This window comes from Semicossyphus pulcher, unplaced genomic scaffold, assembly GCF_022749685.1.
Source record: "Semicossyphus pulcher isolate SPU_LCO1_2020_fin unplaced genomic scaffold, fSemPul1.0.p SCAF_5, whole genome shotgun sequence".
In the NCBI taxonomy this organism is placed as follows: domain Eukaryota; kingdom Metazoa; phylum Chordata; class Actinopteri; order Labriformes; family Labridae; genus Semicossyphus; species Semicossyphus pulcher.
In genome coordinates this window covers 18204360-18223810 of record NW_027211726.1, presented here as the reverse complement: position 1 = coordinate 18223810, position 19451 = coordinate 18204360, and the positions used below count along the sequence as shown (strand labels likewise).

General features: G+C 45.7%; 2 protein-coding genes across 2 annotated transcripts; both read right to left on the bottom strand.

The window, feature by feature from the left end:
• Nucleotides 1-13106: 13106 nt before the first annotated feature.
• twist1a (twist family bHLH transcription factor 1a) lies at nucleotides 13107-14617 on the bottom strand. The gene is made up of 2 exons (XM_069681586.1): nucleotides 13891-14617; nucleotides 13107-13520 (listed from the first exon to the last, which is right to left on the bottom strand). Exon 1 carries the CDS (start codon nucleotides 14472-14474, stop codon nucleotides 13917-13919), a length of 558 nt encoding a protein of 185 aa, XP_069537687.1. The 5' UTR covers nucleotides 14475-14617; the 3' UTR covers nucleotides 13107-13520; nucleotides 13891-13916.
• Nucleotides 14618-16422: 1805 nt separating this feature from the next.
• Nucleotides 16423-16881, bottom strand: LOC138609422 (protein Fer3). Its single transcript, XM_069682069.1, has one exon. It carries the CDS (start codon nucleotides 16879-16881, stop codon nucleotides 16423-16425), a length of 459 nt encoding a protein of 152 aa, XP_069538170.1.
• Nucleotides 16882-19451: the final 2570 nt, after the last annotated feature.

The following is a 19451-nucleotide window of genomic DNA, read 5'->3' as shown; positions in this document are numbered from 1 at the left end:
TTAATGACTTTGTGCATGCCAATCATAGTTTCAAAATCATGCAAAAGTAATCCACATAAACAAAACACTCAAAGGAGTTTTTAATCTATTATAGAATAACATTTTTCCCCCCATGCCCTGAAAATTGAGAAGATTGAAGAAGGGAGCAAATGAAGAGTCAATGCATGCAAATGGTTTAATGCAGGTAATGCAGCAACCATCTACCAGATGAGACAACATGTAAATAGAAAGACTGTCGCTTCACACATCACATACTGACTCCTCGCTGCCCCTTCCAGCTCTCTGAAGCAGCACACATAGTGCACAGAAATCTGCACATTTAGCCATTTTTTAGTGACTGAATGAAGATGATCCCTGTGAATTGAGGTTCCTCTGTGCTTACTTAAATACATACATGTGTTTAATACAGCACCCACCTGATGCACCAGAGAAGGTGTTAATGCTGCCTGTGGGCACAGCATGACCAAAGGTTCAGGGCCAACATAACATCCCCTCAGCTGCATGTTAGCAGGCAGATTCATTCGAGTTCATGTCCCCTCCACCATTAGGGGAATCTGAAATATTAACAAGTTCCTTCTTACCCAAATAGCAGCCAGACATTTCTACACCAACAGCCACCCTTTAAACCAAGAGAGGGACTGTTTGACGCACAAGAGTATTAAGCGGATATCTTCTAAAGTTACAGTGTTTTAGTACAAACTTTCTGTCTCTTTCTTGGGTCCTGTACTCCTGTGTGATTTGCAGACAGGGTTTCCTATTCTAAGTTTACCTCTGGCCTGTTCTTCTCTTCTGTGCTCTCCATGAGTGGTCAGACTGGATCACAGATGACCTGTGTGTATCTCTTACCTTCTCTCTCAAACTGAAACAGAAAGAGTTGTCCAAAGAGGCTGTGAGCTAATCCCGAATCCAGCAGAACATTAGGTCACTTTAAGAAAACACTTAAGACATTGTGGTAAATACTGAGGTGTTATGTTTCAGGATGGCTTTTTGGCTGCTTTTGATGCATAAAATTATCCACTTTGCATTTGTTAGGCCTTCCAACAAGTATGGCGCTAACAACCCAGAATGTATTAGTCATTTAAAAGAGTCTTTGACTTGTTTGCAGACGTTACACAGTCCTTTGCTCTGCTTAGTAAGCCAACGAGTGACCTGAGGCACGGTGTGCATGGTGGTTCGGCCTGGAGGAGGAGGACCTGTGTGTCAGAGGTCAGAGGTCGGGAGGTGGAATGTGACGGCCAATGGTAATTTAATGACGAGGGAAATGAGTGTTATAGGTACATATTTGTTGTTGGCGGCAAACAACTTCAAACTGTCACATTTTAACAGTCTAATTACGGCTTGGTGCATTGCATTATGGGAGTTTGTAAGGCTTAAATGCATGAATTTTCTCAAAATCTAACTTTTTATCATTTGAACGGTAAAAATATACATAATAATCTTCTTACAACAGTTAATACAGAACATTTACATCGTAACAATGTTCTAAGACCTTTTTCCTACATAAAGTGTATAAGGAATGAGTATAAGGGACAGTTAAGGGGTGGATTAGGCCCCAGACTGACTGTTTCAGCCACTGTTTCCCGTCAAAGAGGGACCTATAAACTTTTTACAGCCGACTTGTGTGAGAGTTTGATACTCTAAACATATTTCAGGTCACTTTAAGTCATAAAAATATGTGACTGTTCCAAGGTTTTCACCTGACAGCAGCAGCAGCAGCAGCAGAGAGAGGGTATTAATCATGATGCACACAGTGTGTGTGCTCTGAGTCGCATGTTTGTGTGTGTTGCGACTGAGCGTGCGGTGGCAGGGTGACAGGAGCTAGATTTAGGGTGACACTGGCTAAATGTTTGCAGATGAGGGCTCCCAATATCTAATCACCACAGTAACAAGGGTCACCAGGGTAGGCCAAGAAGCCTGAGGCACTGTGGGTAGTAATGGGGCAAGATGTTTACCTCAGAATCAACCATTTGTGGTTATATGAGTGTGTGCGTGAGGTTTTGTGTGCCCTCAATTGTCCCCTGACCACCGGCCTGAGGGGAAAGTGTGTTTGGCCGCTGCTCCTCCAAACTCAGCTTAACACAACCTTCTCCCCCCTGACCTCCTCACAATCCTCACAGTCAGGAGGAGGAGAGCGGACACTTCCTGGTGCACAACAGCCGTGTCATTCTGGCGCTGTGTGTTTCGTCCCTGAGGTCGGATAGTAACCGCGGTCACGCATGCACAACACAGGCTGGATGGTTAACTGTCCCTGTGGGGAACATATTTTCAGGGAATAACATGAGCGATGACATTGCACAAAGACAAAATAAAAAGCCACACAGCAGACGCCACAATTACTGCAGAGGACCGCACAGAGGTCTAAAGAGAGTTTCACACGAACCAGCATGACTTTAAAAGTTTGAAAGAGAAACAAAAGGAGAGAGATAAAGTTATAAATAGACAGTTATACATATGATTTTTAACCTGCATTGGACAAACATCTTTCCTTTGCTGATGTGCTTACATAGACGCTTATAGGAAGTTTAAAGTTCAGTGTTTTGCGATGTGTGAAAGAGAGAAACTGGGAGTCAAACACATCCCAAAATGATGAGCTGTACAATTATAGGTTTATAGCAGCATTCATGTGGTCTGGGTATAACGGGAAAAATTAGTTTCAGACTGAGAAAATTCACGTGAAGGCCCCTCAAGTAACAACAACATCTCGGAAAGTCTGAGAAAATCTTCGTTCATGACTTGTCAAGTTATATATCTAGAAGAAGAAGAAGAAGAAGGAGATATACTTTATTAATCACCTGCGGGGGAATTCAATTTTCACACATGCTACACAAATAGGCCCGAAAAGCACAAACAGGACCCTATGGAAATGCATTAATGGAGAGATGTCAGAGTGCACATGGACATGCACCGCGTAGTCGGGGTTCCTTGCTCAAGGGCACCTTGACAGTGCCCAGGAAAGGAACTCTCCAGCTACCAGCCCCAATTCCATCGGGACTTGAATGTTACCGCCCACCCTCAGATAAAAATGTTGGGTTGATGGTCGAAAGCTTTTCATCAATAACAATATTTTACCCATGTTTTATTTGTTCTTCTTCATAGCATCCATGTTGTTTCCACATTATAACTTAGAGTGTGCGAACACATGGCAGTCAGAAGAACCACCTCCAAACATGAGAAATGGGAGCATCTGAGGAGCAAACACAGAGAAGTAGTCAAACAATGTTTAAAGTGATTATCTCAAAGATTTTCATGTAAATAAATGTCTGTTAAGTCACTATCTATCGCTGAATGAGGTAACACAATGGTGAGTGAGCCTATGGCCCACTGATGAAAGCCTTAACATTCGTAGTATATAGTATTATTATGGACTTTTCCATCACCTAGCAGTGGTTGGTCTGCCAGAGAGGGTAGGCGGAGCTAAGCAGCTGCTTTTCTGGTCTCTGCAAGTGTTGCGAGTAAACAGTAATCTACTATGGCTGAACAAACAAAGAAAAGATGGATGACTACAGATACAACTTCAAAAATAAGTGAAAATCCAAAGAGAAAGAAACAAATTCGACGCTCAGATGAAGGCAAACAGTGTAAAGAGGAAAGCGTCCGTCAGCGAGGAAAATCAGGAGTTACAACCGGAGCCAACCGTGGACGTCACACATGCAACACTGTCTGGACATCTGGGAAGTGTGCTCCCGCAGTTACAGTTTATCGCCAGTAGGTGCCGCCAAAGAGAACGAAACTGAGATCTTTGAGTTTTTAACTTTAATTATTTAATATATCAACTGGAACAGCGTAAAATTACAAGTCAAACACTTGTAAGAGTAACAGCAGCTAGAAATTAAATCAGACTCTTTTCTCAGAGTTTTGAAATTTTTTATGGAGCCCATTTGATGCATGTAAAAGTCTGCTCAACAAAACATTAGATGGGCTGAAAAACAACAAAAAATCACCTGGAGTCTTTTTTGCCTTTGCCAGCCTCAGCGTCATCACGTTAGTCCCACTTGAGGGAGCAACACGTTGATGTGAGGACTTTCAGTTTTAACTCTATCAGTTAACCATTAGTTAAACGTTATAACACACAATTCTAAGAAAACATTTTGTGTCCTGTTTTGACTCGTGGATTTGTTACACAGACTCAAGTAGTGGGTTAGGTCGCCTGGAGGAGGTTTTACAGTGTTAATCGCCCACATTATGTGTTAAACTGGGTGGTTTTATTGTTTGTTCCTTCTATTCTCATAAAACCAGCACCAAATAGTTCTGTCCTTCTCTCCCTCCGCCTTTTCACTGCTGGGTTTGTACAGTAAAATAATACAGCCGCGTGGAGATAAGAAAGATCTATTTTCACTTCTCAAAAGAGTTCAAATAAACCTGCTTTTCATCCATTTAGGAAATTCCACAAAAGCGTATGGGGGATACTGCGGGCAGGAATACCACAAGTCTTCAGGGAACACCGCAGGAGAAGATTTCCCGGAATTTCGGGGCCTGCGCAACCGCAGCGGCAGCAGCTCGTTTCTGAGCCCGAACGCAGCTCCATTTGAGATAACGCAGGTAGCAGAAGTTTTTTGTCTCCTTGACTGTTTCTCTCTGGAGGAGCTGAAATGAAAACACTAAATGGAGAGTAGACGACAGAGGAGAGGAGGGAGGCGAGAGGGGGGAGGAGGAACCTATAGGAGAAGGGGAGAAAGGTGCATTTTTCAGACGGTGAATAATTTGTCTGCCCTGACGTGATGCTGCGCAGGACCACTTCCTGTGGCTCAGGTTTCAGTGTGTGAGTGTAAATGTGCAGCGGGGGGGGAGGGCCCGCTTCCTGCACCCACTCCTGATTTCAGGGGCCTTACATTTGGGGCGAACTTGGAAAGAAGATGCAGCAAAAGCAGGACTTAAAATGTCAAAATGAAAGTATTATTTCACATTCAGCCTGTGTTTTTTCACTGTTCCCACATGTTTGTGTGATTCCCGTGCAGGTGCTGTTCATGTGTGTGGCCTCAGGAAGTGGTGTGTGACCAACCTTCTTCAGACATTATGCTTCCCCGCCCTTTAAATGAACGTCAGACCCACCATTAAACAGCAGACTTAATATCCCTGCGGTGTTCCTGCTAATCGGCCATGTTGGTCGTGTTATTGTTTCTAACACTTCCTCTCAGACGCCCGGCCTGTCTGTCTGTTCAGCACTTTTATAGCTCAAAATACTGCTTTTATTAATTGATTTTCTCTCTGTTAATCTCTTTACGATCCAGTGTGTGTGTGTGTGTGTGTGTGTGTGTGTGTGTGTGTGTGTGCACAGCTTGGGGCTTGGCAGTGTCTGTTCTGAGGTTTCTGTGGCTGCAGGTAGCGGACCTGTTCACTTAAACACTGTACCTCTAATGCAGACCAGATGATCCAACTATTTATAACTCTCTCACATGTGTGCTCAGACACACACACACACACACACAGAGAAAGAAAGAGAGAGAGAGAGAGAGAGACATTCCTACTCAAAGCAAAAAGTTACTTTCCCACCCCGCTGATTTTTAGAATAAACAAATGTTGCCATGGTTACCTTACACATGCATCTGATAAATAAAATTAAACTTTGTTATTCAAACCTGGGCCCTACGTTTACATGTTCATAGCTCTCACAGGGATGGTAGCTCATACCAAGTGTGATGGCTTTGAAGAGAGGATCAAATGGCTGTTTCTGGTTCGACAAAAAACTTCCTTCAGTCTTTGTCAAAGGTGGTGTTTCCTCCAAACTCTCTTCTGTCCCATTCATGGTTCACTAAAGTTACGCATCAGGCCCATAGACTGTATAAAAAGATGGACGACACGACAGCTCCATAAAAGTGAAGCCAAAACATCTCTATCGCCCCCTGCTGACTGGCTGCAGTATAGGTCATAAAGCCTGCCTCCACCATGTTAACAGACGGGACACAATCAAAATACACGCCCAATAAATGTTTCTCAAACGTGGTTTCTGTCATTATAGTTAGTTCTTATCATGCTGATTTCAGTGTTCATTTTTCTGACAAGTTTATTTTTAATTAGTTAATTGATGCTGTCCAAATGATGATTGACAGCTTTGTTAACAAATTCGGCTCCTGCAGCCAATCAGTTCTGGGTGAGCAGAGCGGAGGACGATCCGCGAGTGGAAACGTAACCAAAACAATCACTACAGTCATTGAAGTTTCCATACCTGTGAACGTTAACCTCAGACCAACACAGAGAAGCTGTTCTGCTGTTAAATACGCCGGCGTGCGGGATCCTTGCTGTTTTTTCAGTAAGTTAAGTGTGTGTTTGGGTTAGCGGAAGTGGCTACGGCCGCTTCACTCGCCGATCTCTACTGCGCAATCTCCAATCGCTATTTTGGCATCAATTACGTACAATGGGAGCAGATGGAGACGCGTCATCCATCTATATATACAGTCATTGGTCGGGCCCGGGTAGCTGCAGCCCAGCTCTCCTTCTTCGCTTCAGACTCAGGGAAAAGCCAGCACGGCTGTTTTGACACGAAGCATGACTCAAATGAGCCAGTTGATTGGCGTCTGGTGTTAGCTTGCAATATCCGTAGATACATATTTCACTCAGTAACGGATGATTGTACAAATGTAGCGAATTACTTTACTTCATTTAAAACATAAAGTAAAATTACTGACTCTGAAAAATACTAAAAAGTACACGAAAAAAGCTACTTTGTTACCACCTCTGCTAGTTAGCTTCACACAGACGCACACACTTCATCTCACGCATTCTCACCATCTCTGACTTTACGTGTCCTTCCTTTCATTTATAAGCTCTTTTGGTCCCAACAAGACCTTTTGCCTCTTTTTAAAATCAGCGGTGTTACTTTACACTTTTCCTGTCTGCTGTGCCATGACTCAAGTGTGTGTGTGTGAGAGACTTTGCAAGTTGGCACTAAGTCTCACCAAGCAGCCAGTGGGAGAGAATTATGGGGCATTTAGGCCCTTTTTTACAGGATCTGAAAAAAACCCTGCAAATGGTTGAAGTGACACCAAACCGGCAGGCTTATAAACGGACACAGCTGACACCTCCAGAGAGAGGCAGACAGAGACACAACAAAGCAACACAATATTAAAGTATTTTCACAGTAAAAGAAGAAATATTTCAGAGCACAATTGGCTTGAAAAAATGCTGGCGGGCGATAATCTCAGCATCAGCAAGACTTTGTTTTCCTTTCTCTTTGTCTCGGCTCTATTTGCTCTCTTTTTTTCCGCACACGCTTTTTGCCAAACGCTGTTGAGCGCATAGCGAGACCTGATGAGTGTTATTGTATTTACGTGTGGAGGTAAACAAAGAGGGGAGAAGAGGAGGGGAGCTCGAAGGAGACGAGGAAATGAGAGAGGGGGGGAAATATTAAACAGAGAGAGGGAGATTGTGGGATAAGGAGAGGGTACGATGGAGAGGAGCGGGGGGAGACGGAAAGCGACCACCTCAAAGTAAAAGCGAAGAGAGGACTAAAGAAGGTGGAGAGAGAAAGAAATGAGAGTGGGAGAGAGAGAGAGAGAGAGACCACCCTACCAGAGGGAAGGCCGCAGATTTCAACGTCTATTTCTCTCCCAGCACAGCTCCCCTCAGACCAACAGAGAGGCTGGAGTCGCTCCTGCTGCCAAGTCATCCCTCACTTTACCCATGTGTGTGTGTGTGTGTGTGTGCGTGTGTGCGTACTGGCTCATTACACGGGCCCTCAGAACGCCAGTAAACTACGGCTGTGCTCTGCTTATTGCTTTCAACAGAGAAAAGCTCGGAAACTTTATATAATCCGGGATGATGCAACTCTCCGAATCTCTTAGGTTAGGTTAAACCATTTGCTTCCAACACAACAAGGAAGCACACATTTCCCCCGCTGTAAGACACACTAGGATCAGTGTGAATGGACCTGTGTTGGGCCACACAATGCCCTCTCTCTCTGTGGATATAACACAAGGTGTGTTGTGCGTGACTTTGCAGGTTTTTCGTGCCGATAGTCGACAGATAAGAGAGCAGTGTGGTTTTAAAAGGCAAACATGGAGAAAAAGACTCTCAAAGCCATCAGTAGACCCCCTAAAGTTCCCCAGAATTACACATTCAAACAGCTCAAATCCAATATAGGACCCGTGTGTAGGTTAGAGGTAAATTAAGTTAGCAGAAAGAGCCTGTGTGTTTGAATGCGCCGTGCTGCTCTTTGATAGAGCGTGCGTGTTTATACTGGTAAAGCGGGGGTCACTGTGATATTGTCTGGTATGTGGAGAGTCATAAGAGGCTTGTGCTTAACTCAATCTGCAAGACAAACAGCCCCGAGCGGCAGCCGGGCCGAGAGGATCCGAATAAGATTGCCCTCTTCTTCCTGCAGCTCTCCTTCTTGTTTCGTCGTCTCCGTGTTCCCTCCGTCCCTCCGCGCTCCTCCTCCCGACGGCCTGAGAAGTGTTACAGTGAGCCGAGTGGTCGGTTTGTGGAGGTGGTTCGTGGGTCCAGCTGGGGGTCGCCGCAGTCTGGGGAGGTCAGCTTTAAAGGTCAAAGGTCAGGAGCGGTGGGTGCAGTTGGCATCGTCCTCAGGGAAAATGTGTGTGTGAGTGTTCATTATGTGACCGTGCTGCTGAGACTGTTTTTGCCCCCACTTCCTGTCTGTCACGTCTCTGTCACTCTATTACTTCCTGCTGGCTTTAACGAAGCCCCCGAGCAACACTCTCTTTCTAATGACTTCCAACAGAGCCAAACGCTCCCCTCATTGCTTTTACCTATTGTTCAATATGTCAAAGAAAGACAGTGTTTGAGATAAAACTGAGCTATCCTGACTGTTAGGAACGCTGCATGATAGAGATGAAGCAGACAGGTGTGTTGTTCTCACGAGGCTCCGGTGTGATCGTTCACTTTCATGAGCTGCTTAAACCGGCCTCAAACCACTGCGTCTCTTTAAAGAGACTCTATCTAGTGATTCAATAACAATTAATCCAACACTCGATATCACTGTGCTCAAAAGTTAGCCGTCCACTCAGCTACTTCCTGATGCCTTAAGTTAAGTCTTCTGACCAATCAGAGGCTGTGTTCCTGACTTTCCACCAGCCAGAGGCTCTGTTACTGATGTTTGTGTCAGCGCCGATTTTAAACATCATTATCTATGCGGCTTATCCTGTTCAGGGTCGCAAGCGGGCTGGAGCCAATCCGAGCTGTCATTGGGTGACGGGCGGGTGTACACCCTGGACTGATCGCCAGTCAGTCACAGGGCGGACACAAAGCGGTAGACAACCTTTTATTTTTATTTTTTTCAAAGATAATTGTTTTTTCGCATTTATTGGATCAGATAGAGACAGGAAATGTGAGGAGTGGAGAGTGGGGGATGACTCGAGTCGAGCCTGCGATCAGCGCGTCGACTGTAGCCTCAAAACATGCAGCGCACGCTCTACCCGCTGAGCTAAACCAGCACCCCATAGACAACCTTTCACGCTCACATTCACAACTATGGGCACCAATGAACCTAACGAGCATGTCTTTGGACTGAGGGAGGAAGCCGGACTATCCGGAGGGAACTCACGCATGCACAAGAAGACATCTGAACTGGGTTTTCAACTAGGAACTAGTTGTGAGGCAACAGTGCTAACCACTGCACCAATGCAGCCCCTATTTCATATCATATATAAATACTGTATATCATTGAATGTGCATGTGCAGTGTGAAATAAGCATTTCATGGCTATTGACTTTAATGTCATTCAGTTGTGACACATTTTATTTGTCATCTTGCGACGAAAATCAACCGGAAGTGATGTCAGAAGCTTAACAGCTGGCTCAGCCGATTGGAGCGTTTGTCCCACTCGCTCACAGTGGATGTGTCATGTGTTACACCGAAAGAAAAGCCTGGTTCTCGGTCATAGTTTGTTACAGCAAGGAAGAACGTCCTCAGGTATGATTGTCTTGATTTGAGATCCACGAGAGGAAAGCACACATAAAACAAGGCTCTAACACACACACACACACACACACACACACACACACACACACTAACTGCTTCATGTTGAGATGAAACGCAGATAATTACCTCTAATGAAAACCAGACCTACACATCTTGTCTCTCCCTCTGTTTCCCCTCTGTTTGTGTGTGTGTTAGTTAATGTCAACCAACTTCCTCCCCCCCTGTCTTCTGCTGGTGTTGAGGGTTAATGTAAACCAGCTCTTGTTACCCCGTAATGGGAACTTCAGAGAGAGATGGAAGTGAGGGAGACGGACAGCTTCAGCAGAAGTCAGGTAGGCCTCTGCTGCACCAAACTAACACTGACGTCGGCCTTGTTCGGGGAGAGCTCCATTTTTACAAAGATTTACAGCTGCTGGCATTATTAAAACACACACAGGCCTGCACCTTTGACTTGTAGATCTGTTTAAGGCCTGTGAACCCAGAGAGAGGAGATATAAAGAGTGATTAATGAGCGGGAGAGAGTGTGTGTGTCGGCCATCAAAGAGTCTGTCATAGCACACTTACATCCAGAAAACCAGATGCCTTCACACTGATAACAAGCGCTCATCCCATTACCTTCAAACATCAAACGGCGGGGGCAGGAGCTGAGGAGCAGGAGCCCTCTTCCCCCTCTCTCCTCGGAGGATTGTTTTTCCCTGTTTGGTAGGCGTGAGAAATCTCCCTCTGTGTGTGTGTGTGTGTGTGTGTGTGTGTGAGAGAGGTGACATTCCTCCGTGTCAGAGCAACAGCCTCAAGTTTAAGATAACATGGCCACGGTGATCTGAGGGTGGGAATTGATTCCCCCCGGTGGCTGGCGAGGGCCTCGGGGTCAGAGCTGATGGCTTTACCTTCCGCACGCACACCAAAAACACAGTAACGCTCCCACAATCACCCTCGACAACCCCACGGAGAGAGGAGGAAGGCCCAATGAGGCGTTTGTATTGACCTCAGTATCTTTCATCTATGATATGTCCAACTGATATTGCTCTAGTGCTCCTGTATTTACCTGCTGCATCAACCAATGAGCAAGCAGTTTGTAACATCGGCAAGAACCGGACTAGGTCCAACTTTTGTCACCAAAACAGCCCTGACCCGTCGAGGCATGGACTCCACAACACCCCTAAAGGTGTGCTGAGGTATCTGGCACCAAGACGTTAGCAGCAGATCCTTTAAGTCCTCTAAGTTGCTAGGTGGGGCCTCCATGAATCGGACTTGTTTGTCCAGCGCATCCCGCAGATGCTCGATTGGATTGAGATCTGGGGAATTTGGAGGACAAGTCAACACCTTGAACTCGTCGTGTTCCTCAAACCATTCCTGAACCGTGTTTGCAGTGTGGCAGGGCGCATCATCCTGCTGAAAGAGGCCACTGTCATCAGGGAATACCGTTTCCATGAAGGGGTGTACTCGGTCTGCAACAATGTTTAGGTACATGGTACGTGTCAAAGTAACATCCACAAGGTTTCCCAATATCACCCAAAGCGTCACCCTGCCTCCGCCGGCTCGCCTTCTTCCCATAGTGCATCTTGGTGCCATGTCTTCCCCAGGAAGCGATGCACACGCACCCGTTCAACCACATGATGTAAAACAAAATGTGATTCATCAGACCAGGCCACCTTCTGGTATTGCTCCGTGGTCAAGTTGCTGATGCTCACATGCTCATTGTAGACGCTCTCTGCGGTGGACAGGGGTCAACACGGGCACCCTGACCGATCTGCTGCCTCACAGCCCCATACGCAACAAACTGCGGTGCTCTGTGTGTTCTGACACCTTTCTATCAGAACCAGCATTAACTTCAGCATTTTGAGCTTCAGTAGCTATTCTGTTGGATCAGACCACACGGGCCATGACCCTGTCGCCTGTTCACTGGTCTTCCTTCCTTGGACCACTTTTGGTAGGTGCTGACCCCTGCAGACCGGGAACGCTACATTCACATAACCATCACAATTTGGTCCTTGTCAAAGTCGCTCACATTCTTACACTTGCCCACTTTTCCTGCTTCCAACATGTCAACTTCGAGGACAAAAGGTTCACTTACTGCCCAACATATCGCACCCACTGACAGGGGCCATTGTAACGAGATAATCAGTGTTATTCATTTGACCTCGGTCATAATGTTATGGCTGATTGGTGTAAACCTAAGGACCATTGAAAACAAGAAACTCCAAGGCACTTAAATTAAAATGCCTTTATTGCCCTTTCATGGTCATGTAGGCCTTAAAACCAAACTTCTACGTGTTTCAAGATCAGGCCTTCATCAGGAAGTCAAAAATATTTTTCTGTCATTTAAATTGTTTCAAAAAGAGTGTGCCTTTGAGCTGCTTTGAGCACCTCAACCCTGCATGTGTTTGAGTCCAGGGAGCACCACTTCCTGTGTATGTGTTGTACTTCTGGGCATCTAAGGACCTATTTTAGTCAAGAAGTTACGCCGATATTTGAATTGCTGTATATTTTAACAGATATTTTTGGCAGGAAGGGTGCTTTAGGGTGTTTTTGATATGGTCGTCAAGGAGACTTAGTTTTTCAGAGAGATAATCTATAGAATAATTTGGCGTCATGCTGATGTTTGTTACCAGAGATACATGTGATGAGGCAGATGGTGTCCCTTTTCGAGAAGCCTTCATTTTCAGTATTTTTGTAAGATCCCAAAACAACCCAAAAACTAAATTTTCATCAGATCATCAGAAGTGCTTGTATATGTACCACCCAGGCTTCACCCCTTGTCTCCGTCAGAGCTCTTGTGTGCAAGCTGCTGCCGCTGCAGCACCTGCAGGAGACTCCCATGCTGACCTGTGGCTTCACAGGACATCTGGGAATATCGTGCATGCCTCCCACAGCTCCACATTCGCCCTTTTAAAACAGACCACCAGCTAATTATGGCTTTCCCAGATCCCCCAGCTCAAGGAATCACTACAGAATAAGCTGCGGGTATGAGATGTTTTCTTTTGCCCCCCCCTCCTCCTCCTCTGCGGTTAAGTTAACTGGGGATTCAGCAACAACCAGAGAAAATAAACTTTCTGCATACGCTTAAAGGACTGAGGCGATGGGAAATGAGTTTGTTTCAAGACATTTCAGATACAAGCATTTTATTATCCTACCTCTTTTATAGAGCTTAAACTGAAGTCTGTAATGAATGATCCAGACAACCAAGAGGTAAGAATGATACTTTCATTTTTAATTCAAAGTATTACCAAATATTTACAACACTCAAAATGTGCAGACTCCAGATCCAGACAGCATTCTGAGATATCCCAAAATAAATACGCTTTATTGGAGAGGGAGGGGAAAGGAATTTGGAGCCTGCGTAGAAAAATAAATACTTCATTTGCTGTGAGACATTGTCACAGGGAATGTGGAGAGAGTTGTCATCAGAGCTGTTCCTCGGAGCTCCGCTGTGTTTTTACAACATTCATAGTCGCAGTGGTCGTGTTTCCTTCATATCCGTCCTGGCCGTCCTAAGTGCTCCCTCGCAAACGTTACAGTCCGTGCAGAGGGGAAGGTGAAAAGCTTGCTCTCCTCTGAGGGCCTGAAGCTCTGCAGCGGCCGGGGGCCTCGGCTCAGGCTGTCTGAGGGGTTCGGCCCGATCCCATTGGTTCTTCAGTCGGGATGATCTGTGAAAGAAAGAAGACAAAGATCAATACATGGGAGTGTAAGTATTTGTATGTGCAGTGATGTAACCTGGCTTAATTAGGTAAGCAGCCTAAACATGAATCCATGCAACAACACATTTCCCCCCTGTATAGCCTCATCTGGGAATTTCACAATTGATGATGGAGCTGAAGTCTTGTGTGTAACTGTTTGTTCTACAAAGATCTGCACCCCTTTCATAATGAATTTATCTCAGAGGGCTTTAGGGAGGATGTTGGATCATTATAATTACATAACTTCTGTCTGTTTTTTCTGTGCGTAAAAATGCGCATGGGATCATTCTGGCACAGCTTGTCTCCCTGCAGGATGAAGTGTAAAACGCGCCCAGCTTACCGTGCTGTACCATCCACAGCAGCCTGCTAGTGGGACGTAGTAGTAGTAGTCAGGGACCACGCGCCCCCCATCCTCCAGACAGAGAACGCGTAGCTCAGCCGCTCGTGCGCCACGTAGCTGCAGCTGGTCCCTCGCGCGTCCAGCTCGTCACTCTGCAGAACTTGGCACAGGAAGTCGATGTACCGAGCCGCGAGCTTCAGCGTCTGGATCTTGCTGAGTTTGTCCGACGGCAGGGTGGGAATGATCTTACGTAACGACGTGAAAGCCTCGTTGAGGGACTGCGTCCGTTGCCGCTCGCGGATGTTGGCCATCACGCGCTGAGTGTGCAGGTCATCGAAGGAGGGCGCGGGGCTGCTGCTGCCTTCGCTGCCGCCGCTGCCCGCGCTGCCGCCTCCCGCGTCGCAGCTCTTCCTGCATCTCTTCTTCCCCGGGCTCGGACTCTCCATGTCTCCCTCCTCTTCCTCCTCGTCCTCGCTCCTCCGTGTCGCCCTCCGCTTCCTCGCGCCTCTCCTCGGCAGCTGACGGTCGGTCTCCTCTTCGCTGTTCCCCGCGCTGTCCATTTGGGAAGGGTCCTCTTCCCGCATCGTCTTCTCCAAAACTTTCCTGATGTCGTTAGGTCCCTAACAACCCCTGAACTTTATCCACTGAACTGGTTACAACATCAACAAACACTGCAGGTAATACGAAACCTGGCCTGCACAGGGGTGTGGGCTGGTGTAACGGTAAATCTCGCGCGCCACAGAGAGGGAGAGGTGTCTGCCAGACAGGGAGGACCGGGGCTCTTATAGCGGGGAGCGCGCAGGAGGATTTTGGGGAGCGCTGTGATTGGGTGAGGAGGGGTGTAATATAATACTGCAGGAGAAGGAGAGTTCTAGTTATTATATCAGGAATGGTGTTTGAGACATGCAGGCTGCTTTGCACGAGATTATGAGAGGGGATGTGGGGGCGTGGTATTATTTTATATAGGTAAATTATTGTTCCCGTCCCCATTCCAATTCATTTTTAACTCATTTATGTATGCCCTGAATACATAATAACTAGTTTCATCCTCTTACTGTTTGATTTGTTACTAAATGAAGACACTTTTTCTCGGTTTAAGGTGTAAAAAACTAATTTAGACGCCTAATTTCATGTTTAGACCCATTTTGCTTTATTTTACAAATCCTAGGCCGATCTAAAAGTTGCTTCTACACATTTATACATGCATGGGCGGGCTTTACTTCTTGCTGCAAACAAATCACAAAAGCAGACAGAAATTCCTCCAAAGTCTCCCTGCACAGGTCTAGACGCTGCCTAAGATGTGAGCAGCGGTGGCGGTGAAAAATATCAGCCCTACTGAAACACAGGAGGTTGGCACAGCAGGAGGCCTCCGCTCGTAAGCAGACCGAGGTGTTTGTTTTCCCGTCAGCGGCCCCGCGTTGAGGTATGCGCTTAAATGGGGTCTGACTCCCGCAGGGATCTCGACACCGCGGCTCAGGTTTAAAAGACGAGCCGTCCCAGGGCGCTCTCAGGGCGGATCCGCGCTCACAGCGGGGTCGCTAAAGGCGGTGGACGTTCTGGAGAGAAATGCAAACAGAGGAGGTGATAAAGATGGACAGGGGGGAGAGAGGGAGAGAGAGAGAGTCTAAACACGCACACATGGCCACCCAGCTCTGAGGCCCTCCGCGGTATAATATCAAAATCCAGCAGGGAAACCTCTACATGTGGCTGAAACTAGATCCGGTAACTTTTGGAGGTGGTCTGTGGTGTGAATGCGTCCACAGGGAGGCCTCACCTTTGATGAGGGAGGATGACACGCGAGGAAGGCCACAGCAGACCCCGTCTGGTCCTATTTTACGAGGAGGAACCGCCACGAGAGCCTTTCGGGCCTGGATCTCCCTGCAACAAATATCACCCAGAGACGAAGCGCAGGTCTGTCGCCCAGTTTGCCCCTGACTCAATTCACACCTCAGTGCCAAAGATAACACAGACGTCACGCGGTGAGCCTTGACTTTGCGATTTAAATCCGCTGAATCTTTACGCATTTGAAACGTTGATAAGAGTTCAAATAAATCTCTCTGATCTATTTTGTAATTTCTTTGGAGGAATTAACAAAAGCTGCCCTTGTTCTCAGCCACACCTGTTCACTGTCTGCGTCAGGCCAGGTGAGGCGAGCGGCTGAGTCGCTCTCCAGGGTGCTGAAACAACAAACACACCTGAAGAGTTGCAGCAACCTCCTGAGAAAATGCAACCTTTATCTTCTTGTCATAAAACGAGTTTATATTAAATTGTGTATTGTTTTTAGATTATTGGACTGCAGTGTAAAAAAGGCATAGTTTATTGTAGCATATTCATTTATTTTATAGCATTAATAAGTCACATATATTAAATCTGGAAGAGGTTTTCTCGGCTTCTATGAATTTGTGACATGCAAAACAATATGTTGCGTTCACTGCTATACATATCTAAGAATAAACGATGGTTTGAAATTAATCTTTATCATCACGGACATCGCCTTAAACACAATCCAGTCCAATCTCCATAAAATGAAGTTCACATTGGACTATTTTGGCCATTTTGCTCCAGCAGGTCCGTCATGAACGAGATGTAAACGATCGCCAAACGCAGCGTGTCGATCCGGGAGAGTCTCTTCTCGTACGCGAACGTGGGAACTTTCCTCCTCAGTTCATCAAACGCCTCGTTCAGGCTGAACATCCGCTTCCTCTCCCGCACATTGGCCGCCTGCCGCTGCACCACGGTGATGATCCTCCTCCGTTTGGACTTGCTGGAAAGCCCGTGCGCCCCGCGGCTGCAGTACCTCGATGCACCAACCAGATGCTCGTTACGCACGCCGTTTTCCAGCTCCAGGCTCCAAGGTGAGACGTCCAGGTGCGTCTGGTTGTTTGGACTGGATGAGTCACTATCCACCTGCTGCTTTGGTCCCAAAGTGTATTTCTGCGGAAACTCCATCTGGTTAATTTCATTCACAAAATCCACTAAGCGGCCTTGCATCTCCACATTCAGTCCTGAATGGCAGTCTCGCGAGAAATATGTCGCTTTTATAAGCCTTCTATTTAATCAAGCGCAAAACTGACGTAAATCAAAGCCTTCATGACAAACTGAAACTATTCACCGGACACTGGGACCGAAGCAGGACAGCATCTCAACCGGTAAATCCAAACTTCTCCAAATCCGGTCAGCGCGCGACAGGGTGAGATCCTATTTGGCTCAAGTCCAAGGGCCTTTCCTGCTGTTTTAATAAGCCTCCTCGCAGCGCCACATCTTTCATGTCCACTCGACTCTGGCTCTAAATTGAGTCCATTTCTGACGCTGCCCGGCCGGTGAGTGAGTTGAATCCGAGGAGAGAGGCTTAAAGGGGCCGAGAGGAAGCTGGAGGGCAACGCCAATTGATGCGCAGTCCTCCTGGAGGCCCTTAATGAGCTTCTGAAGAACGGAGGCTCTTGACGGAGGGTCATACAGTCGTGTTTGCGCTCTTCTTTCTGCTTCAGAGGCTAAATAATGACACTTTTATCACTTAAACAGGCCAGGGGAAGACCAAATAGAACATTCCCTAACAGTCGCTATACACCACGAGCTTTTCTGTTGCAAATTAAAGCAAATAACTGTCCGTTCCCATGGCAGGGCAGAGTCCACAGCGCAGGGGCTGCTGGGAGAGACACTGGTTTAACTGTGCACTGTAAGACTTGGAATAAGAGTAACTATAACTCTGCATTAGGAGACTAAATCTGTTCTTTTGTTTGATGATCAGGCTTAATACTACTCGCTTCCAATGTTGATCAAAATGTCAGAAAAGCTTTTGTCCACGTTTGTCTTCTCAAATCATTTCCTTCTTGTTTTAGGAGTTTTCAAACTGAGCCTTATAATACTTGATTCTGGCAGCTCTTCTGAGAACACAAATATTTATTATCCTAATAATTGGAAAGGCAGCAGAGAGGTTGCATTTCAAACACATTTTCAGACGCAGAAACTACCAAAAACAGAAACAGTCTCCAGAGTTTCTTGAGGTTAAATGCCTGACTCAAGGGCGACTGAACTATTGCGGTTTAAGGAGGAGAGTGTGTGCTGTTTAAAAGTTGCTGAAATCCGCCGATGTTGTGCTTTTAAAAGCCCACTCACGGTGACAAATTGTTCCAGAGGAATGCAGATTTACAGAACTGACCATATTAATGAGCAAAAAATGGTCTGGTGTAGGCTACCTGAGGAGTTCTCCTTTTGGTCTGTCCCTTTAATGGAGGCCGGGGTTGTGATAGGTAACAGAAGTGAACCATGGAGCTTTGCAGAGATGTCAGCTGGAGTATCATTCCATTCATGCAGTTGGATAAACAGATTGCTGACTGGATGCAGTCGCACAGATAGTGTGTGAATGCATCTTAATTATGGTTTTTAATTGAATTTGAATGGTCATACTAAATACAACTTGCTGCTTTGGTTGCCTATTATGATGTTAGATTACTTTATTAACAATTAAGTATCATGTTTGACAACTCTGAACCCACTGAGCAGTATTTTATGACTTTTGTATAGTATGTAATTATATGCACTATTTTAAACCTGCCTGTAAATGATCTATATAGGTGTATAAACAGTTAATAAATGCTTAATAACACAATGTAAGACTTTGTCATGTGTAGTTACACATAAATAAAGCTATGTTATACTGTGTTGTTATATATTTATTAACTGTTTAACCCTGGTTAAGGGTGCTTGTAGACATACGTATATGTAAATATAACAATAAAGTATTATAAGCCACTGTAAGGGAGCTTTACCCTTGTTGTCCACTGAAAGAAAATGTACAAGAAAATATAAACTAGAGCACTGTTTCTCATATTTTTTAGTTACGGTTGAACTTTCAGTAGCAGGTTTACGGAGCTCCTCCGAGTATAAAGTGTGTTTTTGTTTTTTGAAGTGCCTTATTTTTGAATACAAAAGTCTTAGGGTTTGAGTGTTTGAGTGTCTGTATACTCCAACCTAAGAGTGTCTTCTCCATCTCCCTCCGCTGCCTCGTCCTCCTCTCGCTCTTCTTCTTCCTCTGTTTTCCTGGCGGGCAGATAAACATGATGAGACATTCCGCCGGTTGTGTTGGAAACGCTGAGAAAGCACAGCTGGGTGGGAGAATATGAGGTAATCTCACCCCGGGGCTGCTGGGTAAATATTGGTCTTAAATAAAGACTAAAACCCCAAAAGAGGCACACAAACACACACAGAGAGAAACACACACACCTAAAGGGGTTTATCCCAGTTTGTCAGAGTGGAAACACACAACGCAGACCTTCACACAGAGACTCATAATGACCCGTTTCCTGCCCTGCTCTGTTATTAGTGGGTGAAATTAATGATAGATTGTGGTGTGACTAAATGTTTATCGAAGTAAACAGTGGATGTTGACAGATAAAACCTGAGAGTAAAGTAAAAAAATTAGTCAAAGTCGGTTAAGTGGATTTTTCTTCATTTTAGAACAAGACTAAAAGTCTAGTTGAACCTGCACGGCTTTGAGATAAATGCTAACGTCAACTCGCTAACAATTCCAATGCTAGCATGTACTTTGTACAGGCAGTGCT